The sequence below is a fragment of the Oreochromis niloticus genome, linkage group LG12 (genome assembly GCF_001858045.2).
Source record: "Oreochromis niloticus isolate F11D_XX linkage group LG12, O_niloticus_UMD_NMBU, whole genome shotgun sequence".
Taxonomy (NCBI): domain Eukaryota; kingdom Metazoa; phylum Chordata; class Actinopteri; order Cichliformes; family Cichlidae; genus Oreochromis; species Oreochromis niloticus.
Genome location: NC_031977.2, coordinates 26,277,743 through 26,294,540, shown reverse-complemented (window position 1 = coordinate 26,294,540; position 16,798 = coordinate 26,277,743). Strand labels below are relative to the sequence as shown.

The 16,798-nt window shown below is 38.1% G+C and overlaps 2 protein-coding genes across 4 annotated transcripts; one reads left to right on the top strand and one right to left on the bottom strand.

The window, feature by feature from the left end:
• Window positions 1–995: 995 nt before the first annotated feature.
• gck (glucokinase (hexokinase 4)) lies at window positions 996–5,412 on the bottom strand. Its single transcript, XM_003451020.5, has 10 exons — window positions 5,220–5,412; window positions 4,931–5,093; window positions 4,641–4,795; window positions 4,441–4,560; window positions 3,684–3,779; window positions 3,486–3,585; window positions 3,193–3,376; window positions 2,414–2,569; window positions 1,838–2,071; window positions 996–1,742 (listed from the first exon to the last, which is right to left on the bottom strand). Exons 1-10 carry the CDS (start codon window positions 5,298–5,300, stop codon window positions 1,595–1,597), a joined length of 1,437 nt encoding a protein of 478 aa, XP_003451068.1. The 5' UTR covers window positions 5,301–5,412; the 3' UTR covers window positions 996–1,594.
• A 4,890-nt stretch (window positions 5,413–10,302) lies between these two features.
• ykt6 (YKT6 v-SNARE homolog (S. cerevisiae)) lies at window positions 10,303–16,314 on the top strand. Of its 3 annotated transcripts, none has more exons than XM_003451021.5 (8): window positions 10,303–10,397; window positions 10,913–11,057; window positions 11,208–11,290; window positions 13,074–13,174; window positions 13,260–13,364; window positions 13,569–13,634; window positions 14,187–14,288; window positions 14,399–16,314. In XM_003451021.5, the coding sequence occupies exons 2-8, from the start codon at window positions 10,954–10,956 to the stop codon at window positions 14,432–14,434; spliced, it is 597 nt and encodes a 198-aa protein (XP_003451069.1). In that variant the 5' UTR covers window positions 10,303–10,397; window positions 10,913–10,953; the 3' UTR covers window positions 14,435–16,314. The 3 variants fall into 3 exon arrangements, with proteins under 3 accessions (XP_003451069.1, XP_005473607.1, XP_005473606.1); XM_005473550.4 differs by having other exon boundaries at window positions 10,322–10,461; XM_005473549.4 differs by having other exon boundaries at window positions 10,348–10,568.
• The last annotated feature ends 484 nt before the right edge of the window (window positions 16,315–16,798 follow it).

Here is a 16,798-nt window from a genome sequence, read left to right as displayed (position 1 = left end):
CTTAAATAAATTCTTACAATTCACAGATTAAATCGATTTGATGTAAGTTTTTTACAGAGAAATACTAGAATAATATTGGCTTATACTGCAATGCAAGGGTTTGCTCAAAAATTTTATGTTTTCTTTTTCTTTTGGTAATGATGATGAAATAAAAATAATAATAATAATAATAATAAAAAAATAATGATAATGTAATTGTTAAAAAACCCAGTATATTTTCAAGTTAAAATACTTACAGGTACCTGGTATCTGTCTCTTCTTTCTCTTGATGTAATGGTATGTTGTTTGGACCAGGGCTTTTTCAAGGACATGCAAACTGTTGCATTAGTCTCTGGTCCTTAATCAAGAATTATTGCTTAACACTGTTAAGCACTCCCTGATGTATTTAATAATACACATGAATATATGGACAAAGGTATTGGGCAACATACCCATGCCAAGAAGCTTCTGGTGCACAGTTTTCCTGCTGATGTAAATGCGATAGGAGGTTTGCACTTATATCTAGGAAGGAATATCAAACTGATCTGTTGCAGCTGTAGTATCCTATTACAGTACCACGCTCAAATTTAGCGTGCTCTTTAGAACGACCCATTCTTTCACATATGTTTGTAGAGGCTAGGTGCTTGATTTTATGCATCTGTGTCAATGGAACTGAAAACATATGAATTGTGGCCCGATATCTTCCACTATATGGATATATTTAATCCATATAGTGTATCCTTTATATTCCCTAGAATATTTGAGCAGACCTGTCAGTCTGTTACAGTACATGCTACATTTACAGGAAGGATATTATATTGATGCTTGGTAGCTCTTATTTCATTAATGTGACATCAGGACAACTACCTTCAGTTTTGATACATTGCAGTGATGTTGTTTAGTCCTTGAAGCCTGGAATGTCAGAGAAGTAGAAAAAAAAATCTATTTTTGCTATGCTATCAAAAAATAATTGATATTTGGTGTTGAAAATAAAAACAGATTCATTTTAAGTATTATAGTTTATTAAGTACTTTTATTTACAGTTAGGTTTATTGACATCCAAAGCACATTTAAAGAATAACACCATACTAGGTAACACAGTAACAAAATTTGTAAACATAACATTTAAATATACAATACCAAAGATATATTTAATTGCTCACAAACAGGAATTACACAACACACTAATGAACTTGATTTAGTTATAATTTACAGCGGTATTTACAAAACTGGCATTATAATACATTGTCATCAATACTACATAAGTCCTTCTTGAAATGCTCCCATCCATACAACCAGCTGGAAGTGACACACAAGAAGTATGAATCTTAAACAGCTCTCACACCAAACTCTGTCTTATGTGCAACACTCAAAGTTCAGAAAGTTCAGAAATTATGGATTTGCTAAAGCCTGGTGTGATACTACCAAGTGCAGCCTCTAATAAGAGCAGCTTGATCCATTCTTGTCTTTACACCCTACAACAACAATCAATCGGTTTGCTTACAAACAGCCTGTAGTAAGGGCACATCAGTGGATTTCATAAATATCCTCCAATCAGAGTTCAAGCTTTCCTCATCACTGCGCATTCAGGAGACTGATCAGTGCATAATTCCCCTTAATCCGCGAATAGATTTGTAGCCATTTTACAGGCCACTGCTGAGATAAGAGCGGCTCCACGACCACTCCCCTCCTCTGACTGGATGAAGGTGATATCAGAGTGAGGAGTGAGGTCCCTGACGACTTTGTGGAACCTGTCACGGAAACTGAGACATACAAACAATTGGTCAGAACAATCTTCTCATATATTTAAAAGGTAATTAAAGTCTACACTATTTAAAAGTCAAAGAGCATTCCTTACCATGGGTGCAACTTGTAGACAGATCCATCGATGCCCACTGTGATCTTCATGGCTTCCTCGCTGCGTCTCTCCCGCATCAGGTTGATGACACCAGCGAGCCCTGCGGCGCACATGTGAGCAGAGCGAGTGGAAACACTCTCGCAGACCAGACGCACAATGTCACAGTCAAGCTCTGAGGGCAGAACTCCCAGCGAGGACAGGATGTTGTAGATTTGTTTTCTATCCCCAGTGTCACTGTAAAAAAAAAAGAAAAAAAAGAGAGAAACATTTACAAATTTAGCTTCTAAAGGCGCAATGCAGAAAATTTAGTGTGTTGAAAATATATTTTCTTTCATTTCTGGTTCCACTAAATATATAAAAATTTAATAAACACCATATGTTTTCGTCACATAGACTATTTAATTTTCTCCTAATGAAATACTCTATTGATAAAGTCAAGTCATGATCTGTTTCTTCCATCTGTTCATATGCAGATGTAATGATTTCAGGCATAACAAATATGATCTTTTGTCATATTTTTAATGGGCAGCATTCCTTTTAAAAAAATATTTCCTCAGCCCAGGTTAGGATGCTCACCTCTCCACCTGTGAGACATAGCGTGTCTCAAAGCTTCCACGTGTCTTCAGCAGCTCTGAGGCTTCACCATTAAACAGCAGGTCTTCATTTACTAGCTTCATCATAACAAGCCTCACCAATTCACCCATGTACTTCCCACTGATAAGCTTCTCATATCTGCAGGAGATAGGAGGGGAAAAAAGAGAGAGAGAGGCAATTTTAATGACAGGAAAATATTTTATGGGACATGTGAGGAAAAATGAGGGCTAAACAGGAATGATGTGTGTCATAAAACACATGAGCAAACAACTGTGACTCGCTGGGGAAAGAATGACGATGGGTTGGGAAGGCAACGCCGAAGCTAAAGAGGCTGAATGAGGCTGAGCTCTCTGCAAAATCTCTGCATAAAAGGTAAACAGCCATTAGGCTGACGGTTACTGGCAAGCAGCAGCAGAGATAGATGATTAACCTGACGTCCCCTTCATTGAACTCATCACTGACGTATGAGGGGTCTGGCCATTTACTACCATCCTGAGGAAAAATAGTGGGTAACTAAGCAACTGCACAGAAAGCTCAGGTGAGGGTCAGGTGAGTACTACCAGACAATGATAATGAGTTCAAAAAAAACATGTAACATGTTGTAAATTACTCAATTTACACTCCACGCCCACCACTTTAAGCCCTTCAAACAGGTGGCAGCCCTGACTGCACGTGTATTCAGTAGACGTTTGAAAATTAAAGAGCTGTGTGAGGTGCATGCTAAATGTTTGAACTAAATACAATGTTCTGCGTTTACTCACAGCTGATGTCCGGGGTTAATTGAGGCTTCGTCCACCACTCTGTCGTACTCCAGTCTAAAGTCCTCTAGCTCCCCGTTGTCCCCGAAAGCCCCCCATTCTGTGTTCACACACATCCGGCCCTCCTCCCCTTCAACCAGCTCCACAGTCCTCATTTCCTCCATGTAACATGCATTGCAACCAGTACCTGGTAAGAAAACATACACGCAAACATTATATGGATGCTCATTTCTGCAAGACTCTAGTTATGAGTCAGACTTCAGGCTGATTGCATGTGTGCATTTACAACTTCTTACCAACAATCATCCCAACTTCACAGCTGCGATCTTCATAATAGCAGGAAATCATCGTGGCAACTGTGTCATTCACCATGGCAACCACATCCATCTCAAAGTCCTGTGTGACGATACAAAATTTTAATTCACAGAATTAAATTCAACTACTATATCTACAGTTGTACTTTTAAGAAGAAAGAATCCTATACGTCCACTCACCCCTCGTCTCTTGATGGCGTCTCTGAGTAAACCCACAACATTGTTCCCTTCTGCACCAGAGGCCTTGAAGCCTTTGGTCCAGTTAAGCAGGATTCCCTGTGATGGTAAAAAAAAAGAAAAAGTAAACTTTAAATGTATGACCTTTATTATACAGTGCTTTATTTATTATACCACCACCTGCCTTAAATGAACAGTACAGATCTTCTTCTTCTTTCCTTTGTCCAGAATATTCACTGTCCCTTTGTCTTTGTCTCCACACCACTCAACCTGAGCTGTCCCTCCAACATACTCATTTCTAATCCTGTCTTTACATCTTAAACTCTGCCACCTCCTGCCAAAAATCATTTTTTATGTTTCTATCATAGTTAATCCACCAGTATGCACAAGATGTTTAACTGAAATAATATTTTTACTGCCAAAATTAAAAAAATATATATTTTTGCTCATAAATTTTTACATTTACCTTTTTACAGACAACTGAAAGAGTTATTACAGTTATTTACTTGCATTCCTGAATGGAAAAAGTTGACTGTTATACTGTTTGTTGGCTCCTATTTGGGTATAAAAGGTGAAATCATCTCTGCTATTCATTAATTTTTCATTCTAAAGACATTTTGAAACATTTTGAAAATGTTTGTTTTCCTGTTTTTATGACAGGTGGTGTAATAAATAAAGAACTGTAGATAAAAAGCTTCTACAAGTCCAGCAAATAAAGAAATTGTTGGAGGTAGAAAGGCATGAGGGTAAATTCACCCACCTTGTCAATGTCCTCATGTCGTACTGGAAAGGAGAACGTGAAACCTAGAGGAAGTTTCTTGTGCTTGATGTGGTGTTTGTCCAAGAAATCTGACATACACTCTGCTATGTAGTCGAATAGCTGCAGAGACATTAAAAGGTTATTTCACAAGAGTAAAAAAAAAATGCTTGCTTCTATAGATAAATCTGAGCATTACTAACCATTTCAGCAGTCCCTGTCATGGCATCTTCAGGAATGGAGTACATTTGGTTCTTTGTCTCAACCTTGAAGCTCCTCTCTTCATCTTCACCCACTTTCACAAGCATCACACGGAAGTTTGTGCCTCCCAGGTCCAGAGCCAAGAAATCACCAACCTCTATTGGGAGAAAACACCATACATCAGTAATCTGAATGCACATGTAGTTTTTCACTGCTACATTAAACTTGAGTTCACATAGGAAAGACTTCATCTAAACACTGGCAATCCTCTTTTTCAGAAGTCATGACCCACCTGATCCTTCAGGGGTGGAGCAGACATAAGTTGGAAGCATTTTAACGCTAGCCTCTTCATGTGTCTCCAAACGCAATCCTCTCTCCATTTCACACTGCATCCTCTTCATGATCTCTTTTAGGTCTTCTTTATTCAGCCTGAACTCTGACAGGATCTGGTCCACCTGCATTCAGAGGAGAGATGAAGTAGGTGAGAACCATTTTACACTATATTATAAACACCGGACCGAAACTAAGTAACAGGAACAAAAGAATCACAGCACAGGAAATTTGCTGACTACAAATCTTACCGCGATGACTTTATCAACCACAGAGTCGTAGCTACTAGGCATCTTCACCATCTGGTCGAGGTGAGTGCTGACACAAGGCATCTTCACAGGCTTAACAAAAACTTAGCTTGCGTGTGTTTTTAGGAGTTTGGTGAGTGCGAGTCCACCCAGTGTGTGTATGCAGAGTGAGTGAAGTGTGAGTACCACTGAGGGATCCTCCGCTCCTTTTATGCTCAGGTGAAGGGGGCTGGACACACCAAATCCTACCACCCTCCCCTTCCCAACCTCACCCCATCTGGCCAAAGAAGTGCAAGCATACACAAACGCCCACATGCACACAAAGAGGTATAACCTCTGGGCAAAGTTATAAAATCGTTTGACCTTATTTCTCAAGATAATATCTTTCATGACGTGTTCATTTTATTGCAAAGAGATAAATTTTAACATGTTTTGTTTTATTGGCATAAGATTTTTAGCATTATATTTTCCATTGTGTTCTATTTTTATTTAGTCAGAAGGTTTTTTGGGGGGTTTGCTTTAAATTCAGTTTAGTTTCCAAAGTGTTTGGCTTGTTTTAGTGTTTAGTTTTTGATTTTGTTGTATTGCTATTAGATTTAAAAGCAAGATGATGCAATACAACAACGCCAGCAGCCAATCACATAGACATCTGCATTGATTTAAATGGCTCCATAAGCAGCAGTAATTGCTTTAATAGTACAGAATCTTTTGTTAATTTTTATTTCTAAGTTTAGTCTAGTTTTAATTTTACTTTTGACTGCTGTGTTTTAGTTTAGTGAGAGTTTATTATAATGACTAAGCTGATAGAAATAGTCAGATATGACATTTTGCCTTTATTTTATTTCTACAGAGGCCCTATCCTGACTCAGTGTACATTAATATTTTATTAATCGGTTATTTTAATACATAATCACAATAAAAATTATTTGTATTTAATAAACATTAGGGCTACTACATAATTATAATAATTCTGATGCTGTGATTCTGATTTTGAGCACTGAATATGTTTTAATGTTGTTCGCTTTTACTGCTGTGGTTTTCAGGCTTTCATAAAAAAGCCTGAAAACTCATAATAACATCACAATAAACGTGATCTCCAAGTAATATTATGTGATTTGTTAGGGTGAGGGACTCACTATCCATTAATGTTAAGTTTTAGGTTTGCAAGGTTATTTGTTACTTTTATATACGAAATGACTTTTAGCCTCAGTCTATTTTAGAATGCATTTTTTTAACATGACATGTCAACTAACCCTGTGGCCCGAACTTATAATTGATTTTTGTTTTAGAAGAACACCATGCAAAGCTATGGGGTTAATCAATGTTGGACCTGAAAGATACTCGTATGTTTGCGAAACTGCAAACATGCCGAAATTAGAAATAAAAAGGGATGAATGACCTCCAAATCTTAAAATAGCACGCTAGAGGCGAAGGTCTCCTCTGCTTATCAGCTCCAACAGTTTACCTGTCCAGAGGTAAGAGCTTTTTTTAGCTCTGACCTTTTTCTCCAATAGTTTGCTGGACCTGAGTTCAGGGGGGTTTTTTTTAGTAATGGCCTTGATTTTTAAAGGATCAGCACCAGTACTGTAAGATAAGTAAACTCAAAGAATGAGACTGACCTTACTTTCAAGTTTAAATAGTCATTAACTGTGCATGTTATATATATTTGTTGTTTTGGTATAACTATACAATGCTTAAAAATGAATAAAATAAAAATAATAAAATAAAATTACTACAATTTGTTTCTATCAGGTGGGATATCTGATATGTTTTTAAACTTTGGTGTCTCACACCTGACACATTTCTTGAAAATCTTTTGAAGTTCTCAGCACTGAATGTGCATGTACCAAAACAGTTCATGCATGCAGTAGTTTGCCATAGTAAACCTGCAAAATGCTGCAACTTAATTCAAGTGAAGTATTGCTGTCAAAATGATATGTTCCTTTGGCATGGGGTCAACCAGAATGGTCAAAATGTTATGATGTTTTGTCAGTGCTCGGATTTAAGTCTTGTCTTGTTACATCTTCCCTGATGCCAAATATAACCTCTAACAGACTTCTTTATCAAAGCATAACTGTTATTTTTAATTTTTTTTATTAAAGTGAATGGTCTTCTAATGCTGATTCACATTCTATGCAGTAAAGCAAAATAACATTTGCATTCATGTGCATGTAACATGAGGAAAAACATGTTTTGATGCATGCTCAATCATCCAGGTAAGGAAATCCCAGAAAGTTGATTCTGTTCATCTGGACGTAGCGTTTTCAGTGGGAGAAATGTTTCGTCACTCATCCAAGTGACTTCTTCAGTCTCAGCTGAATGCAGGTTTCCCAACTTTATAAACAGTACATTTGCATAATGACCTAAACTAGCACCACTGATAAACAATGGGCCGTGCGGTCAGTTTATAAGGTTGGGGAAAGTTGCAGTCAGATGAGTCTGAAGTAGTCAGTTGGATATGTGATCAAATGTTTCTCCCACTGAAAATGCTACATCCAGATGAACAAAACTTTGTGGGATGAGGGAAAACAAATTTATTTTACTGCAGTGGTCACACAAAACCTTAAATGTAGTTACAACAAAAGCTAAAACTGTTACATAAACATTACTATTAATACCTAAAAATCATTACTATGTTTACAGTAACAAATCTGTGCTGGAACTCACTGGATTCCAGCTGGCTTGGCCACAGATTCCCATCAACCTCTCCTTCACAAGAAGTTGCTGTACTGTAATACTTTTAACTGTGAAGAAACATTCTCTGCGCCTTCTTTCTGCTGTCTTCAAGTGTCATTCAACTGAGCCAAAGCCACTGAGGAAGCACTAATGTGTTTGTGATGTGTCTGATTTTTACTTGATTTTCACCAGCTGGGATGTGTTTAAGTGATTCTGGTAATAAAACAATACGATATTTAAAAGAAGGGGGGGGGGGGGTGATAATATTGGGTGATGAAATTGTTAGAAGCATGTTGTAACACACACGCAGTTTGTTTAGTTTGTGTCCATTTACAGGGAGAAATTGAATGTGTGCCAAGTGCTTGTCAATAGATGATTATCCAGTTAATTTAACATGTGGCCTGTTTGCACAGAAGCCTGCCTGAATGGATCTCCAGCTGTCTCTCGCAAAGTAAACTTCAGAGATTGAAGCAACTGTGTTGTTCAATTACAAGAAGAGAAACGTAAAGATCTGTAGCGTTATAGTGTATTACTACAAACTGTACGTCAAGGACAATTCGTTTAATCGTGTTCATCAAAAAATTAGTGCAAGGAAATGGAAATATTTTAGGTCCGTCCTATCACGTTTTCTGTATCCAACTGTAGCCACGATACAACAGATACTTAGAAGATACTCATGCATTTATTTACCTTTTGCCATTAATAGTCCATTTATAGTCTAAGATCATATCACTGATATCAACATCATTGAATTGTGAACTATACTGTAGCGATAACCTTCTTCTAAAAGTTGCATCTGTTCAGAAATGTATTTCATCACATTAAAATTTTGCAGATAGCAAGATTTTTTTTTTTTTTTTAAAAACTGTTTCTTTACCTTTTCCATCGTATGACAATGATGACTAAATCCGAAGTGTCCTGCCGACCATTAGTCTTGGAGGTGGAAGTTCCCTCCCTTTAGAAGTTTTGATGATTCCCAAGTTGTTGCTCTTATGGTGTTTTGCCTCGGCATAGGTGCATGAAAGGCCCAACCATTATTATGTCCCCAGCATTTGGTCTACATAATTCTCTGCAGCAGCTTGAAACCACATTTACATATCTGCAGTTTTTCTACTTTCAAAGTTGTAAACAGAAAAATAAAATCTGCAGGTGACCAAAGTATCTTAAATAGCTTTTGGAAATTTCTTCATTCTTGCAGATACTTTTGGCAGAAAGTATAAAAACTAAGAATTCCTCTTAACTCTTGGACACAGTAAACTCAAATCTTCAGTCATAAATAGCGTAAATTACATCCTAAAGAATATGTGTGGGAAAAAATGAAGGACTAATTTTCACTATCTACATATGTATCTATCTATTACACACATAAATGTTATATATTTTAAATACTCAAACATTTGTTTCTGGGCGAAAACCTATGGACGTCTTCATTCTTGTTAGCGGTTCCAGTTAATATCCACACAATGAATATGCCATCCAAGAGTCAGTTAAACAAGAACAACAAGACAATAAATTAAGCAACCAAACCTTTGTCGCATTGATAAACCCTTACATCTTTAAGTAAAATGGAGAAAAATATGAAAGCAACCTCCAGCTTGTAGGCAAACTTCTCACTGACAGTATCTCAACTCAAACAAAATTAGTTCCAGGAAAAGAAAACTCATTTCTCCCTTCAGTGCAGCTGACGATCATCAGATTCACCTAAATACTTACTGGTTTCCATGCCAATAGGATTTCAATGTGTCACCAAGGAAATGAATAACAGGCTCACATCTGACATGGAAAACACTTACCTACACGGAGTTAAATGCCCAGGAGGAAATTGCTAAATGGAGCAAGATTACCCGAGAAAACATGAATTGAGGTTGCCATAAAACAGCTGAATGTTAAAATAGTTTTTTACAGATTAAGGACATAATAATAATAATAATAATAATAACAACAACAACAACAACAACAACAACAACAACAACAACAACAACAACAACAACAATAATAATAATAATAATAATAACAACAACAACAACAACAACAACAATAACAATAATAATAATAAAGTGGAACTTTTATTGTTTGGCTTCACACAAACAAGTGGATAGCAATCAGTTCTCCCAGAATAACAAATTCAGGGTTTTCTACCATTAGTATAAAAGCACATCTATTAAATGTCAATAAATATGGTTGAAATGTTGAAACATATTATCATTTGAACCAGTTATTACAATCTCGCAATCCTGCTAATCTAAACCGATAAAAATTAATTTGCTGCATCCAACAGTGTACATAGTACCTTAGATGAAAAATAAATATGATCCGTTTAAGGCTGACTGTTATCCATCCGTGTGTCTAAGATTTCCCTCCGTGTAAATACGTTGTAAATACGTTTATATTAGGTAGATATAATATCGCTTTGAATCTGGCAAACAACCGGAACTCTTAGCCCAGCGGTGTGCGTGTTTCCAGCGGAGTGAATGTCAGATTGCACCGTTTGGGGACCGTGACGTGGTGATTGGTCACTTTAAGTTCATGTTAAAAACTGTTAAGTTAGCGCTAACTATACTGTGACTGGGTTAGTGGACGTGTTTCGTACATACCTACGAGTTTTATTTCAATACGGAATTGGACTTTTTCTGTCTGTTTTGATTGGAATCAGACGGTTTGCGATAGTTTTAGCTGGTAAGTTAGCCGAGGCCTGCCTTAGAGTAGATAGCAGCTGGAGCTAATCTGATTAAATTTTGTAATTTTCTTGACAAGTTTAAAACTTGAATCAACTTCTTTGCAGTCTTTGCTTTTCGCCATCAGTCAGCCTGTTAGTCCCATCTGTAAGGAGGGAAAATGGTTAATCTAAAATGACTATGGCTGAGAGTAAACAGTTAGCCTACAAGCTTTTATCTAGGCGGCGACTGCTTTTGCTGCGAGCTTCACGTCGTTGAAGTTTCTCTTTTTTTGTTAGCGGGGAAGCTAGTTAGCTGAGCCGGATAAAGGATAATGTTCTCATGTGATTGTTCTTATGTTATCAGACTATCAGGACTGTGTAACTGACACACGAACCGGTGGCAATATGAAGCTCTACAGTCTCAGCATCCTCTACAAAGGAGCGACCAAATCCAATCTTCTCAAAGCGGCCTACGACCTGTCCTCCTTCAGTTTCTTTCAGCGCTCCAGGTGCGTCTCACTAACGAAACGAAACAGTTTTTACTGCAGTTCCTTATTTCTTAGAGTACTGACCTGTGCCTCACACATCACGGGTAGTATTTATTTCACTATTTCTAAGTGTTTTCTACTCTACACTAAGTATTGCTTTGGTTTGTTTAGCATTCAGGAGTTCATGACCTTCACCAGTGCCTTGATTGTCGAACGAACATCTCAAGGAACCCGTGCCTCCGTCAAAGAACAAGGTAAACAGATTTAGAGTGTTTTAGGTGTGGCCCTGTGATGCAGTGATTAGTGCTGTTGCATCAGAGAAGACCCTACAGATTCAGGGTAACCTTTTGTCAAGTATCCTCTCTACAGTGGTATTGGTATAAAAGGCTGCACATTAGCCGCTTACTTGGATAACTAAAGACTATCACAGATCTCAAAGGACGAGAACAATAATAAGTTGTGATTTGTAATATCATAAAGGAATGACTTTCTGCAGTGTCCTGCGTCACAGTAGGGCAGAAGGAGATTTCTGCTGAAAAGTGATTTGATGTTTGACAGGGAAATTGTGATGGGGCTGTGACTAGGGATCGGTATCGTTTAGGTTTTATCCGATACCGGTGCCAAACCGGTACTCTTGAAACGGTGCCGGTGCTTAAACGGTGCTCGAACCGGTGCTTAAAGAACGAAGAACACACACTTTGTCCAAAAACCTCTCATGTTTAGCTGATTTTTTTTGTAAAAAGATAACAATGTTAGCCTTTTCTGCAGCTATAGGGGATTTATGGTATCACTCTTGGCTGGAAGCAGTGCTTAAACAATGGGGAAAAAAAACACCAACTTTGTCCAAAAACCTCTCATGTTTAACTGTTTCCCACTTTTTCTTTGGTCATTTTAGCCTTTTTGGCCAGGGTGAAGGGAGTATCTGCCATCAAACAAGAAGACAGCCGCATGTAACTACGACGGTGTTTACTAGTTCACCTTACATGCATTAATTTAATAACGTGGTTAGCCTACTCAACATAAATTACACACAAACAACATTAAGCTACTCACGCAGAGAAGAACGGCTGCTGTTGCCATCATCATCCGTCATCATTTCTGCTACGCTGACAGGGCTAGGGGCCAGGACTCTACTCTTCGGGTTCTTGGAGGATGTTGCTAACTCCGGGTTCGATAACAGGCACCACACCCGCAGTAGATGTGCTCGGTGTGAGGTCTTGCAGCAAGCTATCAAATACGGTGTATTTCTCGGCTTTTAAAAAAATGCTATGCGTCGCCAGGTGTTTCATCAGATTCGAGGTGTTACCTCCTTTGCACAGTATCAGCTTAAAGCACTTGTTGCAGGCTGCTGAGTTTGCATCTTTTCCTGTGAAGTACAGCCAGACTTTTGACCACTTCGCCTTGGGCATTTTTAATCTGTAGCTCTGCTCTAAAAGAACGTACATACCTGGGCCCGCCTACTATCTTTGGAAACGTAAAATGATTGGCTAGAATCCAAAGTGTATGACATCTCAGGAAAAAAAAGCACCGAAATAAAGCACCAAAATGTGCGCTGCTTTTCGGTCTGGTTACTACCGTTTATGTCAGAACTGGTGCGATACCGGTACCCATACCTAGCTGTGACATGTTCTCTGGCCTGAAAATGGACATTTTAAGTCCAGTTTTAAACAGTTGGAGATAATAAAAGTAAAATTTAAGCTGTCTCAAAACAATGACGCTAAACATTTCCTTGTTTCTGGAGTACACAGACTGCTTTTCCCCTCTTCAGTTTCATGCAGGCTGAATCATCATATCATGTGACATGAACTTTAACAAATGTCATTACGGAGTTATGCTTCATAATGAGTGTGTGATGTTTGTTTGTTTTTGTTTTGGGAGTCGTATGGAGAACATTTTGCTAAGTTGTATTTTAATAAGGCTTTTTATTCTTTGGCCCTTCTTCAATGCACCAGTAGACACAGTAGTTTTCCTGTACAATAAGATCGGGTGAACATTGTTCTGATAACAACACACCTTGCTCCTTTTTTTTTCTTTCAGAGTACCTGTGCCATGTGTATGTGAGAAATGACAATTTGGGTGCTGTAGTCATCGCAGATACTGAATATCCACAGAGAGTCTGTTTCACATTGCTTGACAAGGTGGTTTATATATTTAAAAAAAAAAATACATATACATATTATGAGACTTGTTGTTGATTTCAATAGTGACATTGCTTTTTTTTAGGTATTAGAGGAGTTCTCTAGGCAAGTGGACAGTATAGACTGGCCCTCTGGTAATCCTGACACCATTAACTACAAAGCCCTTGACATTCACCTCTCTAAATACCAGGTCAGTTTGTTTTACATTTCTCAGAATTTATGTTAACGAAAGACCTGATATTCTATGACTGCAACTAAACTGTTTGTGTGATTTAAAAACAATATCAGAAGGACTCCATAATCACCAGATGCTCACATCATTTGGCAGCATTTACTTGTATAGTGCAAAATGCATCTACTTGATAGCTGGTTCTATTTTTGTATTTGTCCACAGAACCCCAGGGAAGCTGATGCAATGACCAAAGTGCAGGCAGAGCTGGATGAGACAAAGATCATTTTGGTAAACCACCGCTCTTACATAAATCAAAGCAGAAAAGTGTCCACATTAATTTATACTCAAACTGGGGTTTAGAAGATTTCAAATTTTGTATTGCATGAGAACACAGAAAGAGATGATGGTCTCTTAAAACAAATTTTTAATACATGCTTTCAATTACATCAGAAATCAGATGTGTTCATAGTTATTCCTTATCCCTCTGGAGTGGAGATGGAAAAGCCATTACAAGCTATACCGTCTTAAAACTTATGAATGAAGCGCAAAAAATCATTTTTTGCATTTTACAATAACATTTTTATGTTCTTTAGACATTTAATAACTTCTCTGGAGTTAGGCACCCTGAGTATGTTGAACTCGCTTCATAGCATAGGGTCCAGATTGGAAAGGTTTGGATTTGCACTTTGTTATCCTGTCATCTGACAAAATGTAATGGATTGAAAGGCAACTTTCTCTTATTAGCTACAGTTTTTTTTAATCATATTGGGCAATCTACTTAACTAAAACTAAGTTGTAGTATTTCATCTGTTTCATAAATAAATATTTTGATGTCTGCAGCACAACACCATGGAAAGTCTGTTGGAAAGAGGAGAGAAACTGGACGATCTTGTGGCAAAGTCAGAGCATCTGGGAAACCAGTCTAAAGCCTTCTACAAGACTGTAAGTGTGAATGACTCGCCTTATTGACGTTATGCTAAATTTCAAGACTGTGGGCTGGATTTACTAAGCAGGGCAAACTATTTGCATATTTGTTTGTGTTTAACCTTCAGGCACGGAAACAGAACTCTTGCTGTGAAATCATGTGATGTCGCTGCCTCGTCCTTCTTGGACATGCCTCTCTATCTCTGCCTTTCTGCTTTTCCTACAACTCCCATCATCCACCTGCCACCAGCTCTCAACCAAGACAGTTCAGAGGCCGTCAAATCCAAGATGGGACACCGAGAAGAGAGCAAGAAAGGATGGCCAGTCTGAAATGCGACCTCTGCGGATTGTGACTGATGGGGGCTGAAGGAGTGATGGGGTTTGGTCAGGGGGAAAAAGTAACATGAATTATTTTTAACCATTGAAAAGTTAAACATCTGTGCAGTTTTTCAGTACCAGCCGAAGACATTAGTGTGACGTCATGTATTGGTGATGTGTCGTTAAAATGTCTTCAAACCATTTAATGTTATTTCGATTGAATCAGATCTTAATAGTCTGGTCTCCACTCTTAAAATTTGAAGGAGTATTAACCATGGTTGTGCTGCTGCTTTATGGCAACTCTGACAATCTCACAGTCTTATCTCTGTTCATTCAGCGTGTCCGCATTGCAGTTCAGTCCTTCTCTGCCCACAAGGTGGCCCTGCTCATTTACTTTATGGTTTCATGAACCTCAGTGCTGAGGTCAGTAGAAATACTCTAATATGAGCCAAGACAGCAGATGGCTGTTTTGACATGTGATATCTGCTTAAACAGAGATTTTTAAATTTCTCTTCTGTACAGGGTTCGGTTACATAATTTCTTTGCTGTCGTTAACATTCCCACTTTGGATAACTGCGTTATTAAGTAATGATGAAAATGCTTGAAGCTAATGAGAAGTTGGAGATTAGATGTAAAATGTATAACGATGTTTGCCATAGATGCAGCCTTATTGCAGTGTGGCTAACATGAAACCCGCTGCCGTGTTTGCGCTCATTTACGATGTGTACCGTAGCCATGCTTTCCATACTGATATTCCCCATACGACACTTAATCAGGTTTTTGTGTTCGGACGGCTTGTACCTCTGTCTGTAATCCCTCTGGGATTGCTGGCATTTTACCACCGTTTTTTTGGGGGGGGGTTTTGACAACGGTGATTCTGGGTAACCTCAGGTGCTCTTGCACTCTGCCCTCTTGTGTGCTGGTCAAGTTTCGATTAAGTTTAAAGAGAGAACAAACAAGTGTTGACTAATATCTTAGACCCCACTTACTTTAAGACACTCCATGACCGACGCTGTTTGACTAGAGGAGCTTTATTTTTTTCCTTTGGTGGTAGGGGTAGAAAGTTCATTCTTCAGGAAGATATGCCTTTGGTTGTGCATTTTAGATGTTTCTCCACGCTCTTGTCTGTTGTATGTGTGTGTCTGTGTGAGTGATTTTTGTGACATATACCATCCGGCTTCAGGCTCTATTAATGCTGAGTGCCTGTGTGTGTGTATATGCTCGGAGGTTTGTATGTGTGATCTGGAGTTGCTCTTTCTGCTTTTACAGTGTAAACTTTTGTGCAATATCTGCAGACTGTTGGTGTGACTCTCTTTAATGGAGAGAAAAACAAATATTTCTCATAAATTAACCTTTGTGTATACTTATGACTAATTCCCATATGAAGTTTGTACAGGGTTGTTTCTGGCAGATTTGCTGAATATCTTTTTTTTTTTTTTTTTCCCACAATTTTCCAATTAACAAGTTGAATTTGATTGTCTGTCTGATGTGTGGAGTTATGCTGTGGCTATTTGCAGGTCAGGTCTTACTCTGACCAGTGTATTAAATGGTCTGCATTAAACATACTTTGATCAAGATGTGGTCTTCAAATTCAAAACGGAGACTTCTGATAATAAATGAGTTTTCTGTCTGTGTTAACGTTTTGTTTTTGGAACACTGACTTGTTCATACACTGTTTGCAGAACATGTAATCTTGCTTAGATAAAAAGCAGAGTGTTTTTCTGTGTCCCATGTCTTCATTGTTTTATCTATCCGAGCGGAAGTGCGTTTATCAGAGTGAATGTGTGTGCAGGAAAACGTTGTATACACTTACTGAAAATCGGTAGGCCTGCTGTAAATATAATTATCTTGGATCATACTTTTGCGAAATGTGACTGCTTTCTTCCTGCAGGAAGTTGGGCCGATCTGGTGCCTCCTTCACTTGCTGTAGGAAATGTAACTTTATTGAAATGTTAAAATTGCAGCCACGCAGCTTGGCTTAAAGTGGAGTTGTTATGCTCAGTTCCATATTTTCGTTCTTGGACTCCTACTTGAGCAGCTTTGTATGATTCACATTTTAAGATAATCCTTATATATCTTATAGGACGCATTGGTGTAAGCCCAAACAAATGAAGCAGTCAGTTTTAACTCCTTCATTTTAAAGTAACTTTACTTTAACTGGCTACCTCTCACAAACATAAGGGTTGTGTGTCACCAGCGTCACACACAGC

Excerpts from the sequence above, each read along its gene's own strand:
- gck (XM_003451020.5), bottom strand. The coding sequence starts at position 5,300 with ATGCCTTGTGTCAGCACTCACCTCGACCAGATGGTGAAGATGCCTAGT. Across the intron at positions 3,586-3,683 it reads ACGCCATCAAGAGACGAGGG|GACTTTGAGATGGATGTGGT; the intron begins GTGAGTGGACGT and ends ATCGTCACACAG. Across the intron at positions 2,570-3,192 it reads ATTAACCCCGGACATCAGCT|ATATGAGAAGCTTATCAGTG; the intron begins GTGAGTAAACGC and ends TATCTCCTGCAG.
- ykt6 (XM_003451021.5), top strand. The coding sequence starts at position 10,954 with ATGAAGCTCTACAGTCTCAGCATCCTCTACAAAGGAGCGACCAAATCC. Across the intron at positions 11,058-11,207 it reads AGTTTCTTTCAGCGCTCCAG|CATTCAGGAGTTCATGACCT; the intron begins GTGCGTCTCACT and ends TGGTTTGTTTAG. Across the intron at positions 13,175-13,259 it reads GTTTCACATTGCTTGACAAG|GTATTAGAGGAGTTCTCTAG; the intron begins GTGGTTTATATA and ends GCTTTTTTTTAG.